Here is an 18,771-nt window from a genome sequence, read left to right as displayed (position 1 = left end):
TCAAATTACAATTTTAAGAAGTTGCTATTTTCTAATTAAAACAAATTAATTAACTTAATAAAAGACTAATTTTATAGTTTAAACATATAATAATGAATAAATAGTGTTAATTTTAATTAAAATCAAAAACTTTTCTGTAACATAAATTAATTATTTCAGGATTTATGGCTTTGAGAAATGTAATTTTATTTTCCATTGTGTTCAAAAACGTATGAGACTAAAGGAATCAAATCAGGTATTCGCAAATAATTTGACGATGTTTTTATTTACAATAAAATTTATTAAAAATAATTAATTTATTTTTAAAATAAATAAATAATAATTTTACAGATTAATTACATACAATTTAATGTAAAAAAAATTTATTAACTTTTAAAAAAAAAACTTTCGTGTTACGTTTAAAAAGTAACTCATTTGATAATAGCAAAAAAATCTTAATGACGTCAAAGAACAACAAATATGGAGGCGTGCAACGCAGTTGAGAAAGAAGTTGATAAAGTAATTACAAAATTTAGTGGTATACATGAGCATTCTGAAAAAACTCTACATGATTTATCTAATCATATAGAAGCTCTTAAAAAAAAAATGGATGAAAGTAAGTACTTTTTAATATTTTTATTATAAATATAAATACTGTTCGTTCTTTGTTTTCACTTGCTCTGTTAATATTTACAAATTGGCATTTTGAAGGTCCTCCTGGTCATGAACTCACTGTAGCTCAAATTTTAATTATGAAACAAACAGTAAATCGAGTACGTGAGTCTGTGCATAGATTAGCTGCTGATCATAGGGATTTGCACAGCACTGTGTCCAAAGTGGGCAAAGCAATAGACAGGGTTAAAAAAATTTTATAATTTTTTAAAAGTTTAAATTTTATGAAATGTATTTCCGTTAGATAAACTTCAAAATTTTTTTCTTTATAGAATTTTGTTTCTGACTTTGCATCAACTAGTAAAGAAGATGTGTTTAATGGGCAAGAAAAAATACAGTTATTGAATCAAGTCATATGTCAGCATTTTTACAGACAAGGAATGTTAGAAATAGCAGAAGAGCTTTCAAAAGAAGCTGGAATAAAAACCGAGGAGGGTAGTAAGGAACCATTTACAGAATTGAACAAAATTTTAGATTGTTTAAGGCAGCACGATTTGGAGCCAGCATTGGAATGGGCAAGAGCGAGAAGGGAAAATTTGGAAGCACAAAATTCAAGTTTAGAATTTAAATTGCATAGATTACATTTTATAGGTTTGCTTCAAGGCGGATTAGCTAAGCAAACCGAAGCTGTTCAGTATGCTAGAAAACATTTTCATCAATTTGTAAATAGACATGAAAAAGGTTGAAATTTTATTTCGAGTTAAAGTGCAACACTGTTTCAATTTTTTAAAACTGTTTTTTTCTCTTTTTCTCTTTAGAAATTCAAAATTTAATGGGAATGTTTTTGTATTTACCTCAAGGTTTGGCCTCATCACCTTATCACTACCTCCTCGATCCCACATTATGGGCTGAAATATATGAAATATTTACAAAGGATGCTTGCACTTTATTAGGTTTAAGCGTTGACAGTCCTCTTTCAGTTTGGTATGGAAAAAATTTCAATTCATTCTTTTTTTAAAGGTTTAATTCAGTTTTTTAAAAATGATGATGTAATTAAATGCACAAGACGGTATTACTGTCAATTACTCACTTTTCGTCTTAATGAGAAATAGTAACTTTTAAAATTCATTAAATGTGATTCGATAAATATTTACATAGCATTTGAAATGATGGTTTTTAATAATTCAATAATAATAATCATTTTTCATGTTTATCACAGTATAAATGCAGGATGCACTGCCTTACCAGCTTTATTAAACATAAATCAGGTTATGTTACAACGTCAAGTTACTGGCATCTGGAATGGAAAAGATGAATTACCCGTGAGTATTTTTCAAATTTTTTAAATTATTAAATTAACCATCAAGACATGAATAATAATAATAATAATAATAATTTTTTATTGTTTTTCAGATTGAAATTGATTTGGGTCAAGAAAATTTATATCATTCAGTATTTGCTTGTCCTATATTAAGACAGCAGAGTACGGAAACAAATCCTCCGATGAGATTGGTGTGCGGTCACGTGATATCAAGAGATGCACTTAATAAATTAACAAGCGGGAACAAGTAAGTAGTCAAATAAATTTATTAAAATTTCTTCTAAAACTTTCTTTTCCTTTCATGATTTATTTTTGCGAATGAAAAAGAAAAAGTTGATCATGTTTAAACATGTCACTATAGAATGTCTTGAAGACTCCTTATTTTTTTTTATTTTAGATTAAAATGTCCATATTGTCCGATGGAACAAAATCCAGCAGATGCGAGATTAGTTTATTTTTAACGATATTCTAATTTAGACTGAATTTGTATATTTAATTATCCCGAAAAATAATAATTGAATAGTACTTATAATAATTAACTATAAATTTTTATAAGAAAAAGGAAAACTTATTTAAAAGAAATCGAAAGAGAAAATTTCAACTTTTTTTTTTATCTCTAAGAACATGGGTTAAGAAAAGAAAAAAGAAAAATTTAATTATTTTAAATGTTAACCATATAAATAGAACAAAAAAGAAAGTTTTTTAAGTTGATTATTACAATTGAATAAGTAATACTTGTTGTGTAGGTTAATACTTTAAAAAACAAAAGAAAGTCAATTATAAGGGAAATTGCCTTTAAAAAAACAATATAATATAAAGTCACGTGATTAATTAATTCATGAAAAAAAGATAAATAAATAAATATTTTACGTTTTTATTTATAATAAAACTGATATTTTTGTCTTAATGATAAAAAAAGAGTTTAAGGGTTTTTGCCAAAGTTTCCACCCCCTCCCCTCCCCTCCTTCTCAATGTGTAATTAAAAGGAAAAAATTTTAATTTTGATTAAATTATGGTTAAAGTTATTAAAAAAGGAGAGATTTAATAATTTAAAGAACAAAATCGTCGTAAGATCGATAAATAAATAAATGTTAATAATGTATTCCTTTTTTTTTATTTTCTGTATATTTACATAATTAAAAATTGAGCTATTATTATTATTATTATTATCATTATTATAAATTCGTATTTATTTATTTAAATTAAGTATGGCGTTTTTCACATAAATAACAATAATAATTTATACTTAATGTCATAAATAAATAAATATATATATATATATATAATTCGTGAATTAAAAAAAAAAAAACTATTATTATTATTATTATTATTATTTAAAATAAAAAGAGAGTTACACACGTTTTTGGCCAGTTTTGGTCGTAGAATATATATATATAAAATAAAATTTTATTTATTATAATAGTATAACCCTGATTCTTATTTAAAATTTTTTTTTTTTTTTTTTTTTCACATTCAAATAAAAAATTAATTTTTCTTTTCTTTTAATAAATAAATAATTTTATATTTTCTCACTCACATTTTCTTTCCCCCCATCCCCTACTCCCACCACCACCCCCATTTTCCCTCCCTCATAATGATAATACTGAATTATTTCGGAATGCCATTTATTGTTTTTTATATATATGTAAAAAAAAAATTTTCTTTTTTTTCTTTTTCATTATTTTATTAAATATCATTATTATTATTAATAATAACAGTAGAAAAATAAGTTTTATTTATTATTAAAAATAAATTAAAATTCTTTTTTTTTATTTGTGACAGACAGAAAATAAAAATAAAATAAAAATTTTTTTGAATGGTTGTTAATCCATTAACGAATTGGCAGTTTCATTCGACTCATACCTTAATAATGTAATAATAATTTCTGATAATTTATTTTATTTTATTTTTTTTTTTTGTTATCATCATTTAGGTTTTGTAATATACTTTTAAAAAAATTATTTAAAAAAAAAGAAAACAAAAAAAAACTTGAAAGAAAACAACAAGTTCAAGGCCGTTTATCATTTTTAATTTTAATACAAATAATAGGCCCTTTAACAATACTTTTATTTATTTATTCATGTTTCAGGTTTATGTATATATATATATTTATATAATTATTTTATCATTATTATTTTTCTTTGAGGTTTTTTATTTTTAAGGATACTTTAATTTATATTTTTATATGGAATATGTAATGTCCAATCAACCATTCCGATAAATCACAACTCTTGTTTTATTTTTTTTTATTTTGGCTTTTATTAAAGCTAAACCTCATTAAATTAATAATTATAAAATCCCCATCGATAAGTAATATATATATATTCAATATAAAAAATAATAATAATACTAATAATAATAATAATAATAGATAATCAATCGTTATTATTATCATTAATAAATTATTCAACCTTTAAACGCTTGCTAAATTCTTCCTGTTGTTTTTCCTTCCATTCTTTTTTCACAGCTGATCTTTTTAATTGACCGTCCCACATTAAATCGACTAAACCTCCCCTTTCTGATATTGCTCTTTTAACCCTATTGGCAAAGTCTATTGAACTCTCTCCAGGTTTTTGTTGCATCGGAGGCAAATACCAAACGTCGCAGACAATGGCCCAACTCGTCATCATGCAATACAAATATTGAAGCATTGAATATTTGCTACTGTTCCAAAAAGCATCACCAAACCTTGGATCATACTATCGAAAACAAAAAAAAAATTTATAATTAATAATCTTTTTTAAATTTCAGAACCATTTTTTTTTTTTTGTTTTTACCTTGATGGCAACCGGATAAACAGTACCGCCAACTTCGAAACTTCCTTTTTTAAATTGCATAACGGACGTGTTGTTTATGCACGTTCCCTCGGGAAATATTAAAATAGGAGGTTTCGTTTCGTCGAATACGTGTTCTCTCAGTCTTTTAGCTACCGCGTGTCTATCTTTTACTTCTGATCTTTCGAACCAGATATGTGATGAAGCTCTGGCCAGAGCTCTTTGCAATATTCCTAAAAATCCACCGTGTCTTTGACCAATCTAAATACGTTTAAAAATGCACAAAGTATTATTATTATTATCATAAATCAATAACAAAACGATGTGAAACGATGATAATGTAATGATTTTATAAATGAAATTTAAAATAACTAAAAAAAAAAAAAAATATTTACTTAAATATAGGTCTTGGAAAAAAAAAAAAAAAAGAGATACCGAAAAGAAACCTACCAAAGCATAGCAATTATCACAGGCAAGAACTAGAACATCTATGGGCGATGTGTGATTGGCAACACAGATTCCGTTCTTAGGTCTGTTTTCTTCATTATGGTACGTAATGACCGACGATAAAGCACTCGACAAAACTCCAAAGCACATTATTGATACGTGACGGTTAAGCCACCTTTTCAATTCTCCTTCTGGGAAATACCCCACAATAGCTGTGCATAACGTTAACCAAAGCGTCTGAAAATACAAATTTTGCAATACGGGCCAATACACAAAGTGAACCCAAACTGAACGTCGAATGATACCCAATGAAGACACAATTTTTTTTTTGTTTTTAAATGAATGTGAAATTTTTTGAATTTAAAAAATTCCTTGTGCACCCAAACAAAAATAATATTTAAAAACAATCACAAAAAAAAAAAAAAAAAAAAAAAAAATTTATAAGGACAAACATTTGAAGAACATGCTGACACAACAAAACAGATGAATTTTTTTTCCTCCCTATAACAGTACATTACTAACCAAAGAATACATTACATCCGTAGAAAGTATAGCTACATCTACAATAGTAGTATGGTTAGCAACGCAAATTCCTCCATTTATTGGCCTGTATTGTTTATCATGGAATTTGATGACTGCTGACAGGGATCTCATTAAAATTCGAAAAGCTATAAGGGTGGCTCTCTTGGTTAACCACAATTTGAAAATAGTATTTGGCAAATACCCGATTATTAGAGTGGACAAAATTAGCCAAACTACCTGCATTTGTTTCATAAATTTACTGCATTTAATACCACTTTTCAATACTTAATACATACTCGGAAAAAATTAATATACAACAGATAAATTTTATTATCTATAAATATTTCTAAAACGAATCGAGTGAATTCCCTAAATACTAAAATATTATTACACTGAAGATAAAGTTAAATTTAAATTTTATAAAGAATATTTTTAATAGCTAACATAAATAGAAAAAAAAAAAAAAAAAAAATTATTGTAAAATTGTACTCGAATCTATAAACCTGAATAACATTCAACTTACCCCGAAAAAGCATATGGTCACTCTAAGAGGTAACAAAAATGTATATCTCATTAAAAATCCAAACATCCATATAACAGTCAGTCTCCAACTAATAAATTCATAATTATGATTTGTTCTAGTTAACAAATTCCAAGATTTCAATTCTTCAGCTTCAAATCTTGATGTGACTTGATCTTCAATGATGGCTTCAACTCCTGTTCTAATGTAGTCCAAACAATCAGAGAGTTCAAATTCTCTTTTAGGAGGTTGCAAATCTTGTGAATCTGTAGTTACTTTATTCGAATTAATCGGTAACTTTTCCTAAAATTTTAAAAATAATAATACTGATAATAATTTACTCTTTTACATCTTTTAAATTTAATAATAATAGTAAAAAAAAAAATTTTTTTAATTAAATATACTATTAAAAGAATTAAATATTATAACTTACATATACTTACACAATTTAAATGATTGTTTGAAATATTTTGAATATGCAAATTATTGTTTCCTGTATAGTTCAATTCAGGATCAGGCACAAGAATTAAATTTTCTCTACTTATAACTGAAGATCTAGTTTTTCCTACAGGATCTGAATGAGTATTCATTTTCCCTACCTCCCCTCCTCCCCTATCATCTTCTTCTTCTTCATTATCTGATCCTTCTCTGCTTCCTTCTTTTACTTTTTGAGCTATTTCAATATGTTGTTTACCATACTAGAAAATAAAAATTGTCATGCAAAATCTTAAATTATTATTAATTTAAAGTAACTTTTTTATTTTGTGTAAGGATTATATTACTTCAATGCAATTTCCTTTTTTTTTTTTTTAAATAAAAAAAAACTCATAAAACCAAGGACTTAACTGCCATATTTAAACAGTTTAATGTTCACATGTGATTTATGAGATACCTAGAATTTTAATTCGCAGGATAATCAAAATAAGTACGTAGATATTGATAACGTGAAATAAGTTAATATCAATAAATAGTTTTACATTTCCATTTTAATTCAAAAAAATATTAACCACAAAACAAAATATATATTTATTGTATTTCCTGCTTAATACTCAAGGCTGAGTACGTTTCATTACGTTTAATTTCACAACAATGTTTTTTGTATAATTTACCTCAAATATCTTAATAAGTATTTTTATATACAATCTCCGAACTCCAAACGATTTTCCCATAGATGCTAAAAATATTGTTCCTAATAAAAACATTAAAAAAGGAGTATACAGTAGCGAAAAGCTAACAGACATTAAATTAAACCAAAACGCCATTTTGAAAACTGTTTTCAGGCTCAATTAAAAGATCTCACAGACCTTTGTACTATTTTTTTTTTCGAGAATGTTGAAATATTAAAATGAATTTTTCCTTATACATTTTTATTTGATTTTTTTAAAATGACTACGTAATAACGATTACAACATATTTATGAATTTTTTTAGTAATTTAGATAAATATTTTAGATGTAGGAGGCATTGTTAAAACAATTTTACAAGAAATAATGAATAGTCATCTTTCATTAGAATAATTTAAAAAGAAAAAAATTATTTTATTTATTATATTATAAAAAACGCTATGATTATTTTCAATAATTTATATAGAAAAATAAATATTTAATTAGAGAGAATATTTTTTTTTTGTAAAGATAATTAAGTTAATTACGGAGGCATTGGCAAACGTGTTAAGATTTTTTAGGGCCAAGAAATTTTAATTCTGCTTTTAAAAATGTCTGCTTTACAACCAGTAAATGTATCTCCTCTAATTAAAGTAAGTAATTTTAAATTTTACTTATTAATTTTATTTATCCATTCTTTCGATATATTATAAATTTACTGTTGATTGAAGTATAATCTACCGTTATAATTAACCTTAAAGCTGTATTCATTCAAATCGTGACTTTGTAAATCCCAATTTTTTTTTTTTATTTAATTTAAAATACTTTAATTTTTGTATAGGGAGCTCGATGGAGTTTTCTAATAGGAGGACTAATTTACGGAAGATTGAGATATAATTATTTAATGAAAAAAGAACAAAGAAGGTTAGACGAATTGGAAAGAACTAGACCAGAGCGAGAAGCAAAATTAGCCGAAAAGTTGAAGAAAATGCGGGAAGGTAAATAACACATTCAATATGAATAATTTTTTTATTTACTTATTGTTAATATAATAATTTATTTTCAATTATCTTTACAGAGGAAATGAGAGCTATCGAAGAGTTATCTAAACCATCAAAAGTTTAAATTAAATATTGCACTCTATATATGTACTCGTATTCATTAAATAATAGTTTATTTTAGGAAATTTTTGTCATAGTTATGAAATATAATACTTAATAATATATAATCATGCATAACGATTAATACTTCTACACTTAAACACTTGAATTTAAGTTATACTCTGGAATTATATACATAAAACATTTTTGCTAAAGTTTTTTTTAAATTTGAATATATTAGGGCATTTGAAAAGGAAATTAGTTTGTAAAATAATACAAGAAAAAAGAATTAAACTCTTAGTTTAACATAAAACATATATTTATCTTTAAATAAAACAAAATAATAAATCATCATTCGTGCTTAATATTTTGAAAAAACCATTGAACAGCAGCTAAAAATGCAGGAGGACTCATCATGTCCTTTGAGTTAATATAATTTTTAACTTCTGGAATTGTCAATTCAACTACTTCAATAAATTCACCCTCTTCTCTCAGACCTCCCCCTGATGATACTTTTTGATCATCATTAACTTCTACATAGTATAATGTCTGTAATTGACCAGTGATTCCGACTCCTCTAAAAAAGAAAAAAAATAATTTGAAGACTCCTTCAAAGATCCAAAGAAAAACGATTAAATTTTACAAAATTACTTACCTAAAACTAAATAATTTTTTTAAACTATTAACAGGAACATCATATCCACACTCTTCTAATATTTCATCTTTAGCTATATCAACAATTTTTCCAGTTTTGTCGACAAGACCGGAACACAATTCTAATGAATAACCATTAAGTAAATTATATTTTTGAGTATCAATTATCGTTCCACTTTTTTTATCAGGAACTTGAGATAAATACAAAGCTGAAATATAATTTTTCGAATACATAAATCATAAATTAAAAAATTAAAAAAAAAAAACCTATAAAATTAAATATCTTACCGGGTCTAAATTGACGAACAAATACCAAAACTTTACGATTCGTATTGTAAATTAAAATTGAAACACTTGAAGTGAATAATAAAAGGTTAAATGATAATAATAATAATAATAATAAAACAGATATTTAATTTAAACTTTAATTAAAATTTACCTGTCGTGAATATGTAAAAAATCCCAATATTTTTGTTTTCCGTTAATTTGGAATTCAGCTCTCATAGGTTTTAAATACATTGATTCCGTCAATGTAGATATTTTCATTTCACTGATATTATCATTTACTTTTAAATTCATTTTTAAAATATGTTTATAATTAAAACTTAGGAATATAAAACAATTAAAATAACTATAATTTAATTAATACATCACGTTCTTATAAATAAGTTACGTAATAGGATAATTTTTAAAAATAAATAACCAGGGAAAGAATAATAGGAAAAGATTTTAATCCAAGAAGTAAGAGTAATTTATTGTCATAGACGGTAATAAATTTTTTAACTTGTTTGTTACTCTATGACATGAATTTCATCAAACGCGACGAATCATCAACGTTACTTTCCGTGATTTTAAGGTAAGTTATTTATTTCAAATTAATTTTAAAATTTAATACTTATTATTATTTAAATTTGAGGATATAAAATTAAGGTTTTATTAATGATAAACGGGTTTTAAAAAAAAAAATACTCTTTATTTACATATTAGATACATTTTTTTTTTTTACGACAAAACGTTACAAAAATATCTGTTCCAGGAACGCGCGCGCATTTTTTTTTTTTTATTTACAAATTTACATACACAAAATGTCAATTAAAATTTATTTTTTTTTAACTTTATCTTTGCCTTTACCCTTATCTTTATCTTTATCCTTATCCTTACCTTTGTCCTTATCCTTACCTTTGTCTTTATCTTTATCTTTATCTTTACCTTTGCCTTTATCAATGACTTTATCTTTGCCCTTACCTTTACCTTTACCTTTGTGTGGTGTTGTTGGAGGTGGTGTTGGAGGAGGCGGTGGTGGAGGCTGAGGAGGTGGCGGACAATCTTTTAAATTGTATTGAGTTTGATGATTTACCATTTGTATGGCAGTATCAGGTTCAGGTATTTCAAATTCAAATTCTAAATCAGATTCACTGTCAAATTCTTCATCTAACTCAGGTCTGTTAATGGTGAATTTAAGCGGTTGTTTGATATCTTTATATTCTTCTCCTGGTTTCACAACCGGATACATTGTTATATGATAAGATCCTTTGTGTCGATGAACGTGAAGTGTTGGTGGTCTTCCTTCTATTTTATCAGGTAGGGGTACCAGTTCTGAGCTTTTCCTTCTTTTTGTTTTTGGATTTACTTTAGGAGGAGGGAGTCCTCGTCTTTCTCTGCTTAATTCGATTATTTCTAATATTTCCGGTGGTATATCTCCTGGTTCCCAATCTTTAGAACGTTTCTACAAACAATAAGATATTATTTATTACAAAAAAAAAAAAATAAACAAACAAATTAATAAGATTGATAAGGTTTATTCATTGATATGAAATTTTGTTTTGTTTTTTTTTTTAAATAAAACTACTACTTAACTTAAAATTTTTTTTATAAATTTAAAAAAAAAATAATTTCATTAATGTCGGATTAATTTTTGTTGTTTGTTTAAAAATAAAATAATTGTTCTATTACGATTTTTAAAAAATAATAAAAATATACAAGAGTAATGCATTGAATTATTAATCATCGGGAGATTGTTTATTTTTGCATTTAATTTTCATTATCCATTCATCCCAAGGATAAACATCATCCTCATCATCTTTCTTCTTCTTTCCTTTTTTCTTTTTATATTGTGGAGTTGCAGGTTTCGGAGGTTGTGCCTTTCCTCCTTTAGTTGCCGTTTCCTTTCCACCTTTTTTAGTTGGCGTGCTTTTTGCAGGAGCTTTTTTACCACTTGAATCTTTACCAGGTGCGACTTTTCCTTTACCCTTAAGACTCGATTGTTTTTCTTTCGCACTCGGTTTACCACTTTTCCCACTTTTCCCGCTCTTATCACTTTTTCCGCTTTTCCCACTTTTATCACTTTTTCCACTTTTTGCCGAACCCGGTTTCTTTTTTTTACTCGTGACTACTCTCGTGGCAATTTTTTCTTTTTTCTTTTTCTTTTTAATGAAAACTTTTTTAGGTTGTATCAATGGTAAATCTTCTTCGCAAAATTGTTGTGCTTGATGTTTGAGTTTTGGAGGAGGAGGATACGGTGGATCGGGTACCGTTAGATCTAATTCTATTTCCGATGCATCCGATCCATCTTCCGGTCTTTCTAAGGTATATACCACCGGCTCGGGATCTTCTTTATCATCGGGTCCTTTTACGGGATTCATTGTCACGTGATAAATACCCTTAATTCTATGTATGTGTACTGTAGTTTTCCTATTGTCCGGCGGAAGTGGTTTTCTTTTAATCTTTCTTTTTTTACCCAATTTTTTAAGTTCTTCCACGGCTTTTATGGTAGCCCACGTTTGCTTCAAATAAGCTCCTGGCCTCCAACCTCTAACATCTTCCCACTGAAATCAGTCCGAAGCGAGAAAGGCATGAGTAAATTTTTTTTTTATCACTTTGACACGATGAATAGTAGCAAACTATACAGTTTTTGTGGTACTTTGTACCTCCTCTTCCTTTCCTACATTTTATAAATTTCTAGGTAGCATTGCTCTCAAATTTTTATTACGTAGAGTAGTAGTAGGTTTCTAATTTTCACACACATAATAATAATTTTTATTTAAATTATAATAATAATAATAATTGAAATCTTACCTTCATTCCTGCTGGTACGGTTGTTTTCCACGCCCAACCATTTTTAGCGGGTACCGGTGGTCCTTGACTGACACAATATTTATGACCAAGTATAACACCCGGGTAAACAACTTCTTGGGGTACATGAAATTTCGTTTTCTTTTTTCTTTTTTGCGAGGGTAATTTAACACCATTTTCAACGTTAATTTTTTTATGGTCGGCGCTTTTTCCTCTGCTTTTTGTTTTATGAGATTCCGGTTCTTTTTTAACGATTGTAACAGACTGAGATTCGGATGGTCCGACATTACCACTTTCGTAAGGTTTTTTTAAATTATCTTGGCAATCTTCTGGATAACCGATTTGCATGTTGGCAGTGAACCCGGGTCCCTGGAACTGTAGTTAAAACCGATTTACACTTTTTTTTTTTGTCCGTCCTACAATTGGAATTGATCTTCTTTTGACTTTAGAACTTACTTCATGTTTTTGGAACCCGGGACCTTGTTGGAACGTTTTTCTCGGCTGTGATTTGTAATCATTACACGGATCCTGATAGTAGTCGGTCATTTGTTCTTTATCCAAACAGGGAGGCATTCGATTTTCGTCGCCGCCGTATTCCTGTTCCCATATTTTCCCTTCTTCTTCTCCTTCTTCTTCCTCTTCGGAAAACTGAAATGCTCTAGGACGATTTATAGGTTGACCCGGCATACACTTTTTACATTTAAACTCATAATCTTGAGTTTTTGCATTTTTGAAAAGGAATGATTTTTTATTATCTGCTATTTGAAATTTTGTTATTATTGTCTTGCCGAAACATGTCAACCTGATGAGCATATTAATGGTACCGACATCTTGATCTTGCATATTTCTCAAAGGAAACGTGTCTTGAATCATTTCGCTTAACGGTTCCTCCAAAGCCCACTCCGCGGCTCTTTTAATAATCTTTGACATGTAATCTCCTAAAAGAACCTAAATATTTTTTTTTTTTTAAATTATTTTATCGTAACGTCAACGTGGTAAAAAAAAAAAAAAAATCATTTGTATTCGCACAAAATTTATCAAATTATGGAAAATGGTTCAAATTTATATTATTTAAGTACCTTCGTTTGACCTATAATCTCTGGAAGTGGATTTTCCGCTCTTTTTTTAAATACGGTTACGGCCATGGGATATTTGATTAAATCTTGAAATAGCTGTTCGGGGTCCATAGGAAACATACATGATTTACCACTGCTAAAAACGATCGGAGTCGTCAAAAAATCACATTCTTTTTTTTCTTTTGATGGCGGAGCCAAATCTTGGGTTATTTCAAAACATGGAAAATCGCTGAATTTGACTCGGACTCGTACGGGAGTGTCTGGTTCATCTTCGCACTCCGGAGCAAAAGCTTCCAATGCCGTTTTTAAAAGTCTTACTCGATCTACGAGTACTTCTAAAAGAAAAAGTTGTTCGTAATTTGCCATTGTTCAAAATAAAAAATTATTTTATTAATTCTAAACAAAGACAAAACAAAAAAAAAAAAAGTTATAATAATAATTTTATATCAAAAATTTTGCAGGACGGACATTTTAATTTTTTTTTTAATAAAAACAATAATAATAATAATAATATTTACACGTGATATTCATATGTTTCTTTTTAAATTTTGTATTTAATTTTTTCAAAAAAAAAAAAAAAAAATTTATTTAATCATTATGAGTTTATTAACATAATTTTTTATTTATTTTTAATTGTTAATAATTAATTTTAATATAATTACACCCAATACTATTTTTTTTCCAATGCAATTAATAATAATAATAATAATGTAATTAATTTTTCTCGTTTAAGATATCGACCGGTCGTCACATTTGTGAGTGAAGTAATAAACATGCTAAATGTTATGCTTTCAAGTATTTCAAATTGCATAGTACGAGAAGTGAAGGCGTCGAGGTAACATCAAAAAATTTTTAAGGTAAGAAACACACGCATTTTCTTTTCTTTTTTTTTTTTAACATTTTCTTTCTCGGTAAATTTTAATTATTTTATTTTAAAAAAAAATTATTATCGATAAATAATTTATTTAATTAAAAAGAAAAACCTTAAAAAGGTTTAAAATGATTCGAAAGTCAGTAACAAACAAACAAACAAACAAATTAGAGTCACATTTTTCCGACAAAAAGTTTATTAAAAAGGAAAATTATTAAGTTTATTAATAAGAAAATAAAAATCGTTTTATTGTAAAAGGAAAAAATTTCCCTCGATTCGGTACTGGGCAACAAAACAAGCCTAAAGCAGGGGCAGGGTCTTTGGGGCATGTCACGATCTCGTGAGCCGGCGGGAGCCATTATAAACATCAGCATGCTATGTAGATCTTTAAATTTTTTTTTTTTTTTTAAAAACTTTTTTATTTACAAAGAATATAAATTTTTGCAGCCATTTTGTTTTTTTTTTTTTTTGCTCTGAATTGCACACTTTTTTATATTTTGCCGTAAAAAAAAAAAAATCATCACGAATTATATTTATACTCGATTGAAATTTTTTTTCTGTACAAATTCGAAAAATACGTGGCCTCAGGTACGACCTTAAGGATAATACTACGCCTTTCGAATAAGAGCCCTGGGAAAGTAGCCTACCTATCTACCGTACCTTAGGATTAGTTCTAATTCTAATAATCAAACTTTGTATATAAGACCGGTAAACACTTAATTACATTTACTTCAAAACTTTTATTCGTGTGCTTCTTCTTCTTCTTACCTTTCCCCCCCCCTCTCTCTCTCTCTCGTGTGTTTTTTTTTTTGTACCTGATTTTTCTTTTTATAAATCCGGTTATATATATATATATATATTTTACAATGAAATTTACGTCATTAACTTCCTAACATTTTTATTTCATTAAAAAAAAAAAAAAAAAATTATTTTATTATTTTATTTTACTACAAATGTTTTCAAAGCTAATAAAAAAAAAAAAATTAAACGCAAGATATCTCTCTAATTGCTACTAAACCGACAGTCATGATTTGTAACTAAGAAAAAAAAAAATTTAAACAAATTTAAACCGTGAACTTACGTACCTGTTATCAACATATTGATGGGAAATAATAATAATAATGAATCAGCAAATTTAAATTTTTTTGTTTAAAAAAAAAAAAAAAAAATGTCCGACGGTTTTACAAAAAAAAAAAAAAAATTTGTGTCATCGTTTTTATTGGGACGATTTCTTTTTTTTTTAAAAACTATTTTATTATAAATTAATGACGTCATTTACTTGAAAACGTATGACGTCATTTATTTATTTATTTAAAAACATAATTATGTTCATATATATAAAATCACGTTAAATAAATTTTATACAGACAGACGATAAAATTCTATTCGGATTGAATGAATGAAAATAAAAAATTTTCTTTTGTTTACATTTTTTTTTTTGTTGGGTTGGTATCCTTGGTGATAGTACACCTAACAATATCGTTGGGGATTTAATTTAGCATACATATATATTTTATTGTGAGAGATTCGTACGGATAGTTTTTAAAATTTAATCATAATTTCTTTTATTATTTCCCTTTTTTTTTGGTACGTTTGTTGTTTGTACCTTAAAAAAAAAAAGGGTAAACACAAGCGCATTCAATAAAAGAATTCTCCTCCTCCATGTTTGTTGACAAACAATCGAAAAATAAAATTTTTTTTTTTTTATGCGAATGTTTTTTTTATAATCGATTGTCGTGGGTTTGTTTACCTGCGTGAAAGTTTTTTTTTTTGAAAAGTACTTACGTACCGATTTTTTTTTTTTGTTTACTTCCTTTCAGAATTGTTTATTATTATTATTATTATTATTATTATTATTATTATTATTATTATTATTATTATTATTATTATTATTATTATTATTATTATTATTATTAATCATTCAAGTACGCGTGAAAATTGTTTTTTTATATTTTTTTCCCGAATGAAAATTAATTTAATTAAAATCCCTCCCCTAATTTTTTATCAAACGTTCGGTCATGACTTAAAAAATCGAAATAGGAAATGAAGGGGAGGGAGAAGAAGGGGGCGAGGGAGGGTGGGAAAGGAAGGGGAAATAATTTTTTTTCTCAGATTCGTAATTTTCTTACAAAAAAAAAAAAATTCTACGAATGCAAATGGCCGAAGAAGTAAAAAAAAAAAAAGAAGAGGAGTCAGTTTAAATAAAATGACAGAACCTGTGGCATATAAAAAAAAAAAAGCAAGTCATTCATTCAAATCGACGTCCATCATTAAGGTTCCCCGCTTCCCTCCCCCTCTCCCCTTCCTTCCCCCTCGAAAATTATCACTAATAATCCATTAAAAAAAATTTTTGAATTTTCTTCTATTCGCCCTTTGTCTTCTTCTTCAACTCCTATTTTGGTCATTTTTTTTTTTTTGTACTGATAGAATAATTTTGTTTAAAAAAAAAAAAAAAATCGTGATTTAATTTTGTTTTTACAAACCGAACAACCAACTTGTTCCCCCCCGCTTCACCCCCTCTCCCTCCCCACCCCACTCCCCCTCTCTCTTTCCCCCAAATTGTTTTTCTTTTATTCTTTATACGAGTCGCCATTTTTTTATTATTATTAGAAATTATTTCGCAATTATCACACACCCACCCCCCACATTAAATAAAAATTATATTTTTTAATTATGTGACGTCATTAAATTTGAATTTTTTTAAACACAAAATAAAAGAACAACCAACTCATCCCCCCCCCGCCCCCCGAAAAAAAAATTTTTTTTCCTTTTATTAAAATTATTTTAAATTATTAACGAATAATAAAATGACGACAACAACAACAACGACAAACAAATTTTAAAAACTTTTTTTACGACGAAACAATGTTAATAAAATTTTGTTTTAATTTTTTAATTAAACTATTTCCGCCATTTTGTACGTCCTTGATTATATTTTTCCAAACCTTAAAAAAAAATACCTGAATACTCGTTTCATGTTTTTTTTATTTTATATAAACTCGTGAAATTTTTTTTTTTTTCTTTTCGGTTGGTTGTTGTTACAAACATTCAATTTTATTAATAAAAAAAAAAATTTGTGTTTGTGTTTGTTTGTATATATTTAATTACGTTAACTCGTTCGACAAACGTTTTAGGTGTGGTTGTAGGTTTTATGTGTGCAAATCTCTCAACCTGTAAATTAATAATAATAAAAAAACCATTTTTTTTTTAAAATCTAGTTTTAGTTAATAATATAAATAAGGTTTAATTAATAATAATAATAATATTAATAATTTGATAACGTTATCAATCAATGAATGTGAAATTTACATAACGAATACGATCGTTAAGAAAAAAAAAGGAAAAATTTAATTTGTTTGATTGTTTGTTTTAAAATGAACGAGTTGGTAGTTTATTATTATTATTATTATCGATAAGGATAATCAAAATATTATCACGATTTTTCCTTTCTCTCTCTCTCTCTCTCTCTCTTTTTCTCCAGACTTTTATATCTCGCCATTAATTTTTATTTTTTTTCCACGGTTTGAAAACAAAAAAATGACCGTTAAAACTATTGGTTTAATAATAAATAAATAAATAAGAAAAAAAAAAAATGATTTGTACGAACAGCGGGGGGGAATCCCCGATCCCCATAAGAAAATTTTTTTTTAAAAAATATTATTTGTGGGGGGAGGAAGGGGTTTTTTTTAAAAGATATAATTAAAAATTGTGAGATGGAAATCGTACCTGGAAATTTTTTCTTTCTTTTTCTTTCTACTACATGAACTAATTTGATTTAAATAAATTTTTTTATTTAAACATTGATTTTTAAATAAATAATCCGAGTCGTTAAAATAAATAATAATAATGATAATGATAATGATAATAATAATAAAACAGGTAGAAAATATAAATGGAAATAAAAAAAAAAAAAACTTTGTCCGAATAGGAGGAAAAAAAAAACTAAAAACTAATAGACAAACACAACCGAAAATAATGAAACGAAAACTATACACACGAATATTAATAATAATAATAATAATAATAATGATAATAATAATAATAATAAAAACATTTAATCGAAGGGCACGCTGTGAATAATAATTTTTTCTTTTTTTTTTTTTTTTTTTTTTTTCTCCACTGAGGATAATTTTTTTTGTTGAGGCACGAATCTCAGGTACATAAACCGGGAAAATAAAAAAAAATTTATGTGTGTGTGTGTGTGTGGATACAAACAAAGAATTAATAATAATAATAATGATAATGATAATAATAATGAAAAAACTCATTGATTTTTTTTTTTTTCATTGCTTTCTCGCGATTTATTTTTTTAAACTCCTCTTAATTTAATCCCCCTTATTATTATTATTATTAATATTATTATTATTTAATAAAAGGATTAACCCCCCCCTCCCCAAATCACCACGTGACTACACACAAAAACATTTTTCTTTTTTTTTTTTTTTTTTTAATTACCGTAATTAATTAATCTGGAATGTAAATAATAATAAAATGTCGGGTAATTAAGTTATTTAATAACGTCTCGATGAAGTTTAGTGATTTGACAGTGTTAATGACACGACGGAATAAAATTAAATTATAATAATAATAATAATAATGATGATGATGATGATGATAATTTTTATTCTCCGGTCATTTTTAGTTTTATTTTTTAAAGAAGGCGGTGGTGGTGGTTATTGAGAAATTTTTTTTTTTTTTTTTTGCAAAATTTTGCGTAAAAA

General features: G+C 26.6%; 5 protein-coding genes across 5 annotated transcripts; 2 read left to right on the top strand and 3 right to left on the bottom strand.

Annotated features, from left to right (window-relative positions):
- Window positions 1-459: 459 nt before the first annotated feature.
- On the top strand, window positions 460-2,373 carry Phum_PHUM419720 (uncharacterized protein; the record flags this gene model as incomplete). The annotated part of the gene is made up of 7 exons (XM_002429037.1): window positions 460-595; window positions 691-836; window positions 924-1,332; window positions 1,410-1,575; window positions 1,811-1,913; window positions 2,005-2,159; window positions 2,310-2,373. 7 exons carry the CDS (start codon window positions 460-462, stop codon window positions 2,371-2,373), a joined length of 1,179 nt encoding a protein of 392 aa, XP_002429082.1.
- A 1,941-nt stretch (window positions 2,374-4,314) lies between these two features.
- Phum_PHUM419710 (uncharacterized protein) lies at window positions 4,315-7,437 on the bottom strand (the record flags this gene model as incomplete). The annotated part of the gene is made up of 7 exons (XM_002429036.1): window positions 4,315-4,611; window positions 4,690-4,947; window positions 5,137-5,370; window positions 5,656-5,892; window positions 6,179-6,478; window positions 6,619-6,873; window positions 7,285-7,437. 7 exons carry the CDS (start codon window positions 7,435-7,437, stop codon window positions 4,315-4,317), a joined length of 1,734 nt encoding a protein of 577 aa, XP_002429081.1.
- Window positions 7,438-7,888: 451 nt separating this feature from the next.
- On the top strand, window positions 7,889-8,283 carry Phum_PHUM419700 (ATP synthase e chain, putative; the record flags this gene model as incomplete). Its single annotated transcript, XM_002429035.1, has 2 exons — window positions 7,889-7,930; window positions 8,119-8,283. 2 exons carry the CDS (start codon window positions 7,889-7,891, stop codon window positions 8,281-8,283), a joined length of 207 nt encoding a protein of 68 aa, XP_002429080.1.
- Window positions 8,284-8,728: 445 nt separating this feature from the next.
- Window positions 8,729-9,610, bottom strand: Phum_PHUM419690 (uridine diphosphate glucose pyrophosphatase, putative; the record flags this gene model as incomplete). Its single annotated transcript, XM_002429034.1, has 4 exons — window positions 8,729-8,954; window positions 9,033-9,240; window positions 9,320-9,384; window positions 9,471-9,610. 4 exons carry the CDS (start codon window positions 9,608-9,610, stop codon window positions 8,729-8,731), a joined length of 639 nt encoding a protein of 212 aa, XP_002429079.1.
- A 346-nt stretch (window positions 9,611-9,956) lies between these two features.
- Phum_PHUM419680 (uncharacterized protein) lies at window positions 9,957-13,545 on the bottom strand (the record flags this gene model as incomplete). The annotated part of the gene is made up of 6 exons (XM_002429033.1): window positions 9,957-10,001; window positions 10,389-10,757; window positions 11,098-11,856; window positions 12,107-12,478; window positions 12,560-13,041; window positions 13,194-13,545. The coding sequence occupies 6 exons, from the start codon at window positions 13,543-13,545 to the stop codon at window positions 9,957-9,959; spliced, it is 2,379 nt and encodes a 792-aa protein (XP_002429078.1).
- Window positions 13,546-18,771: the final 5,226 nt, after the last annotated feature.

Source organism: Pediculus humanus, genomic scaffold, assembly GCF_000006295.1.
Source record: "Pediculus humanus corporis 1103172108186 genomic scaffold, whole genome shotgun sequence".
Classification (NCBI taxonomy): domain Eukaryota; kingdom Metazoa; phylum Arthropoda; class Insecta; order Psocodea; family Pediculidae; genus Pediculus; species Pediculus humanus.
This window is presented reverse-complemented; position numbering and strand designations above follow the sequence as displayed.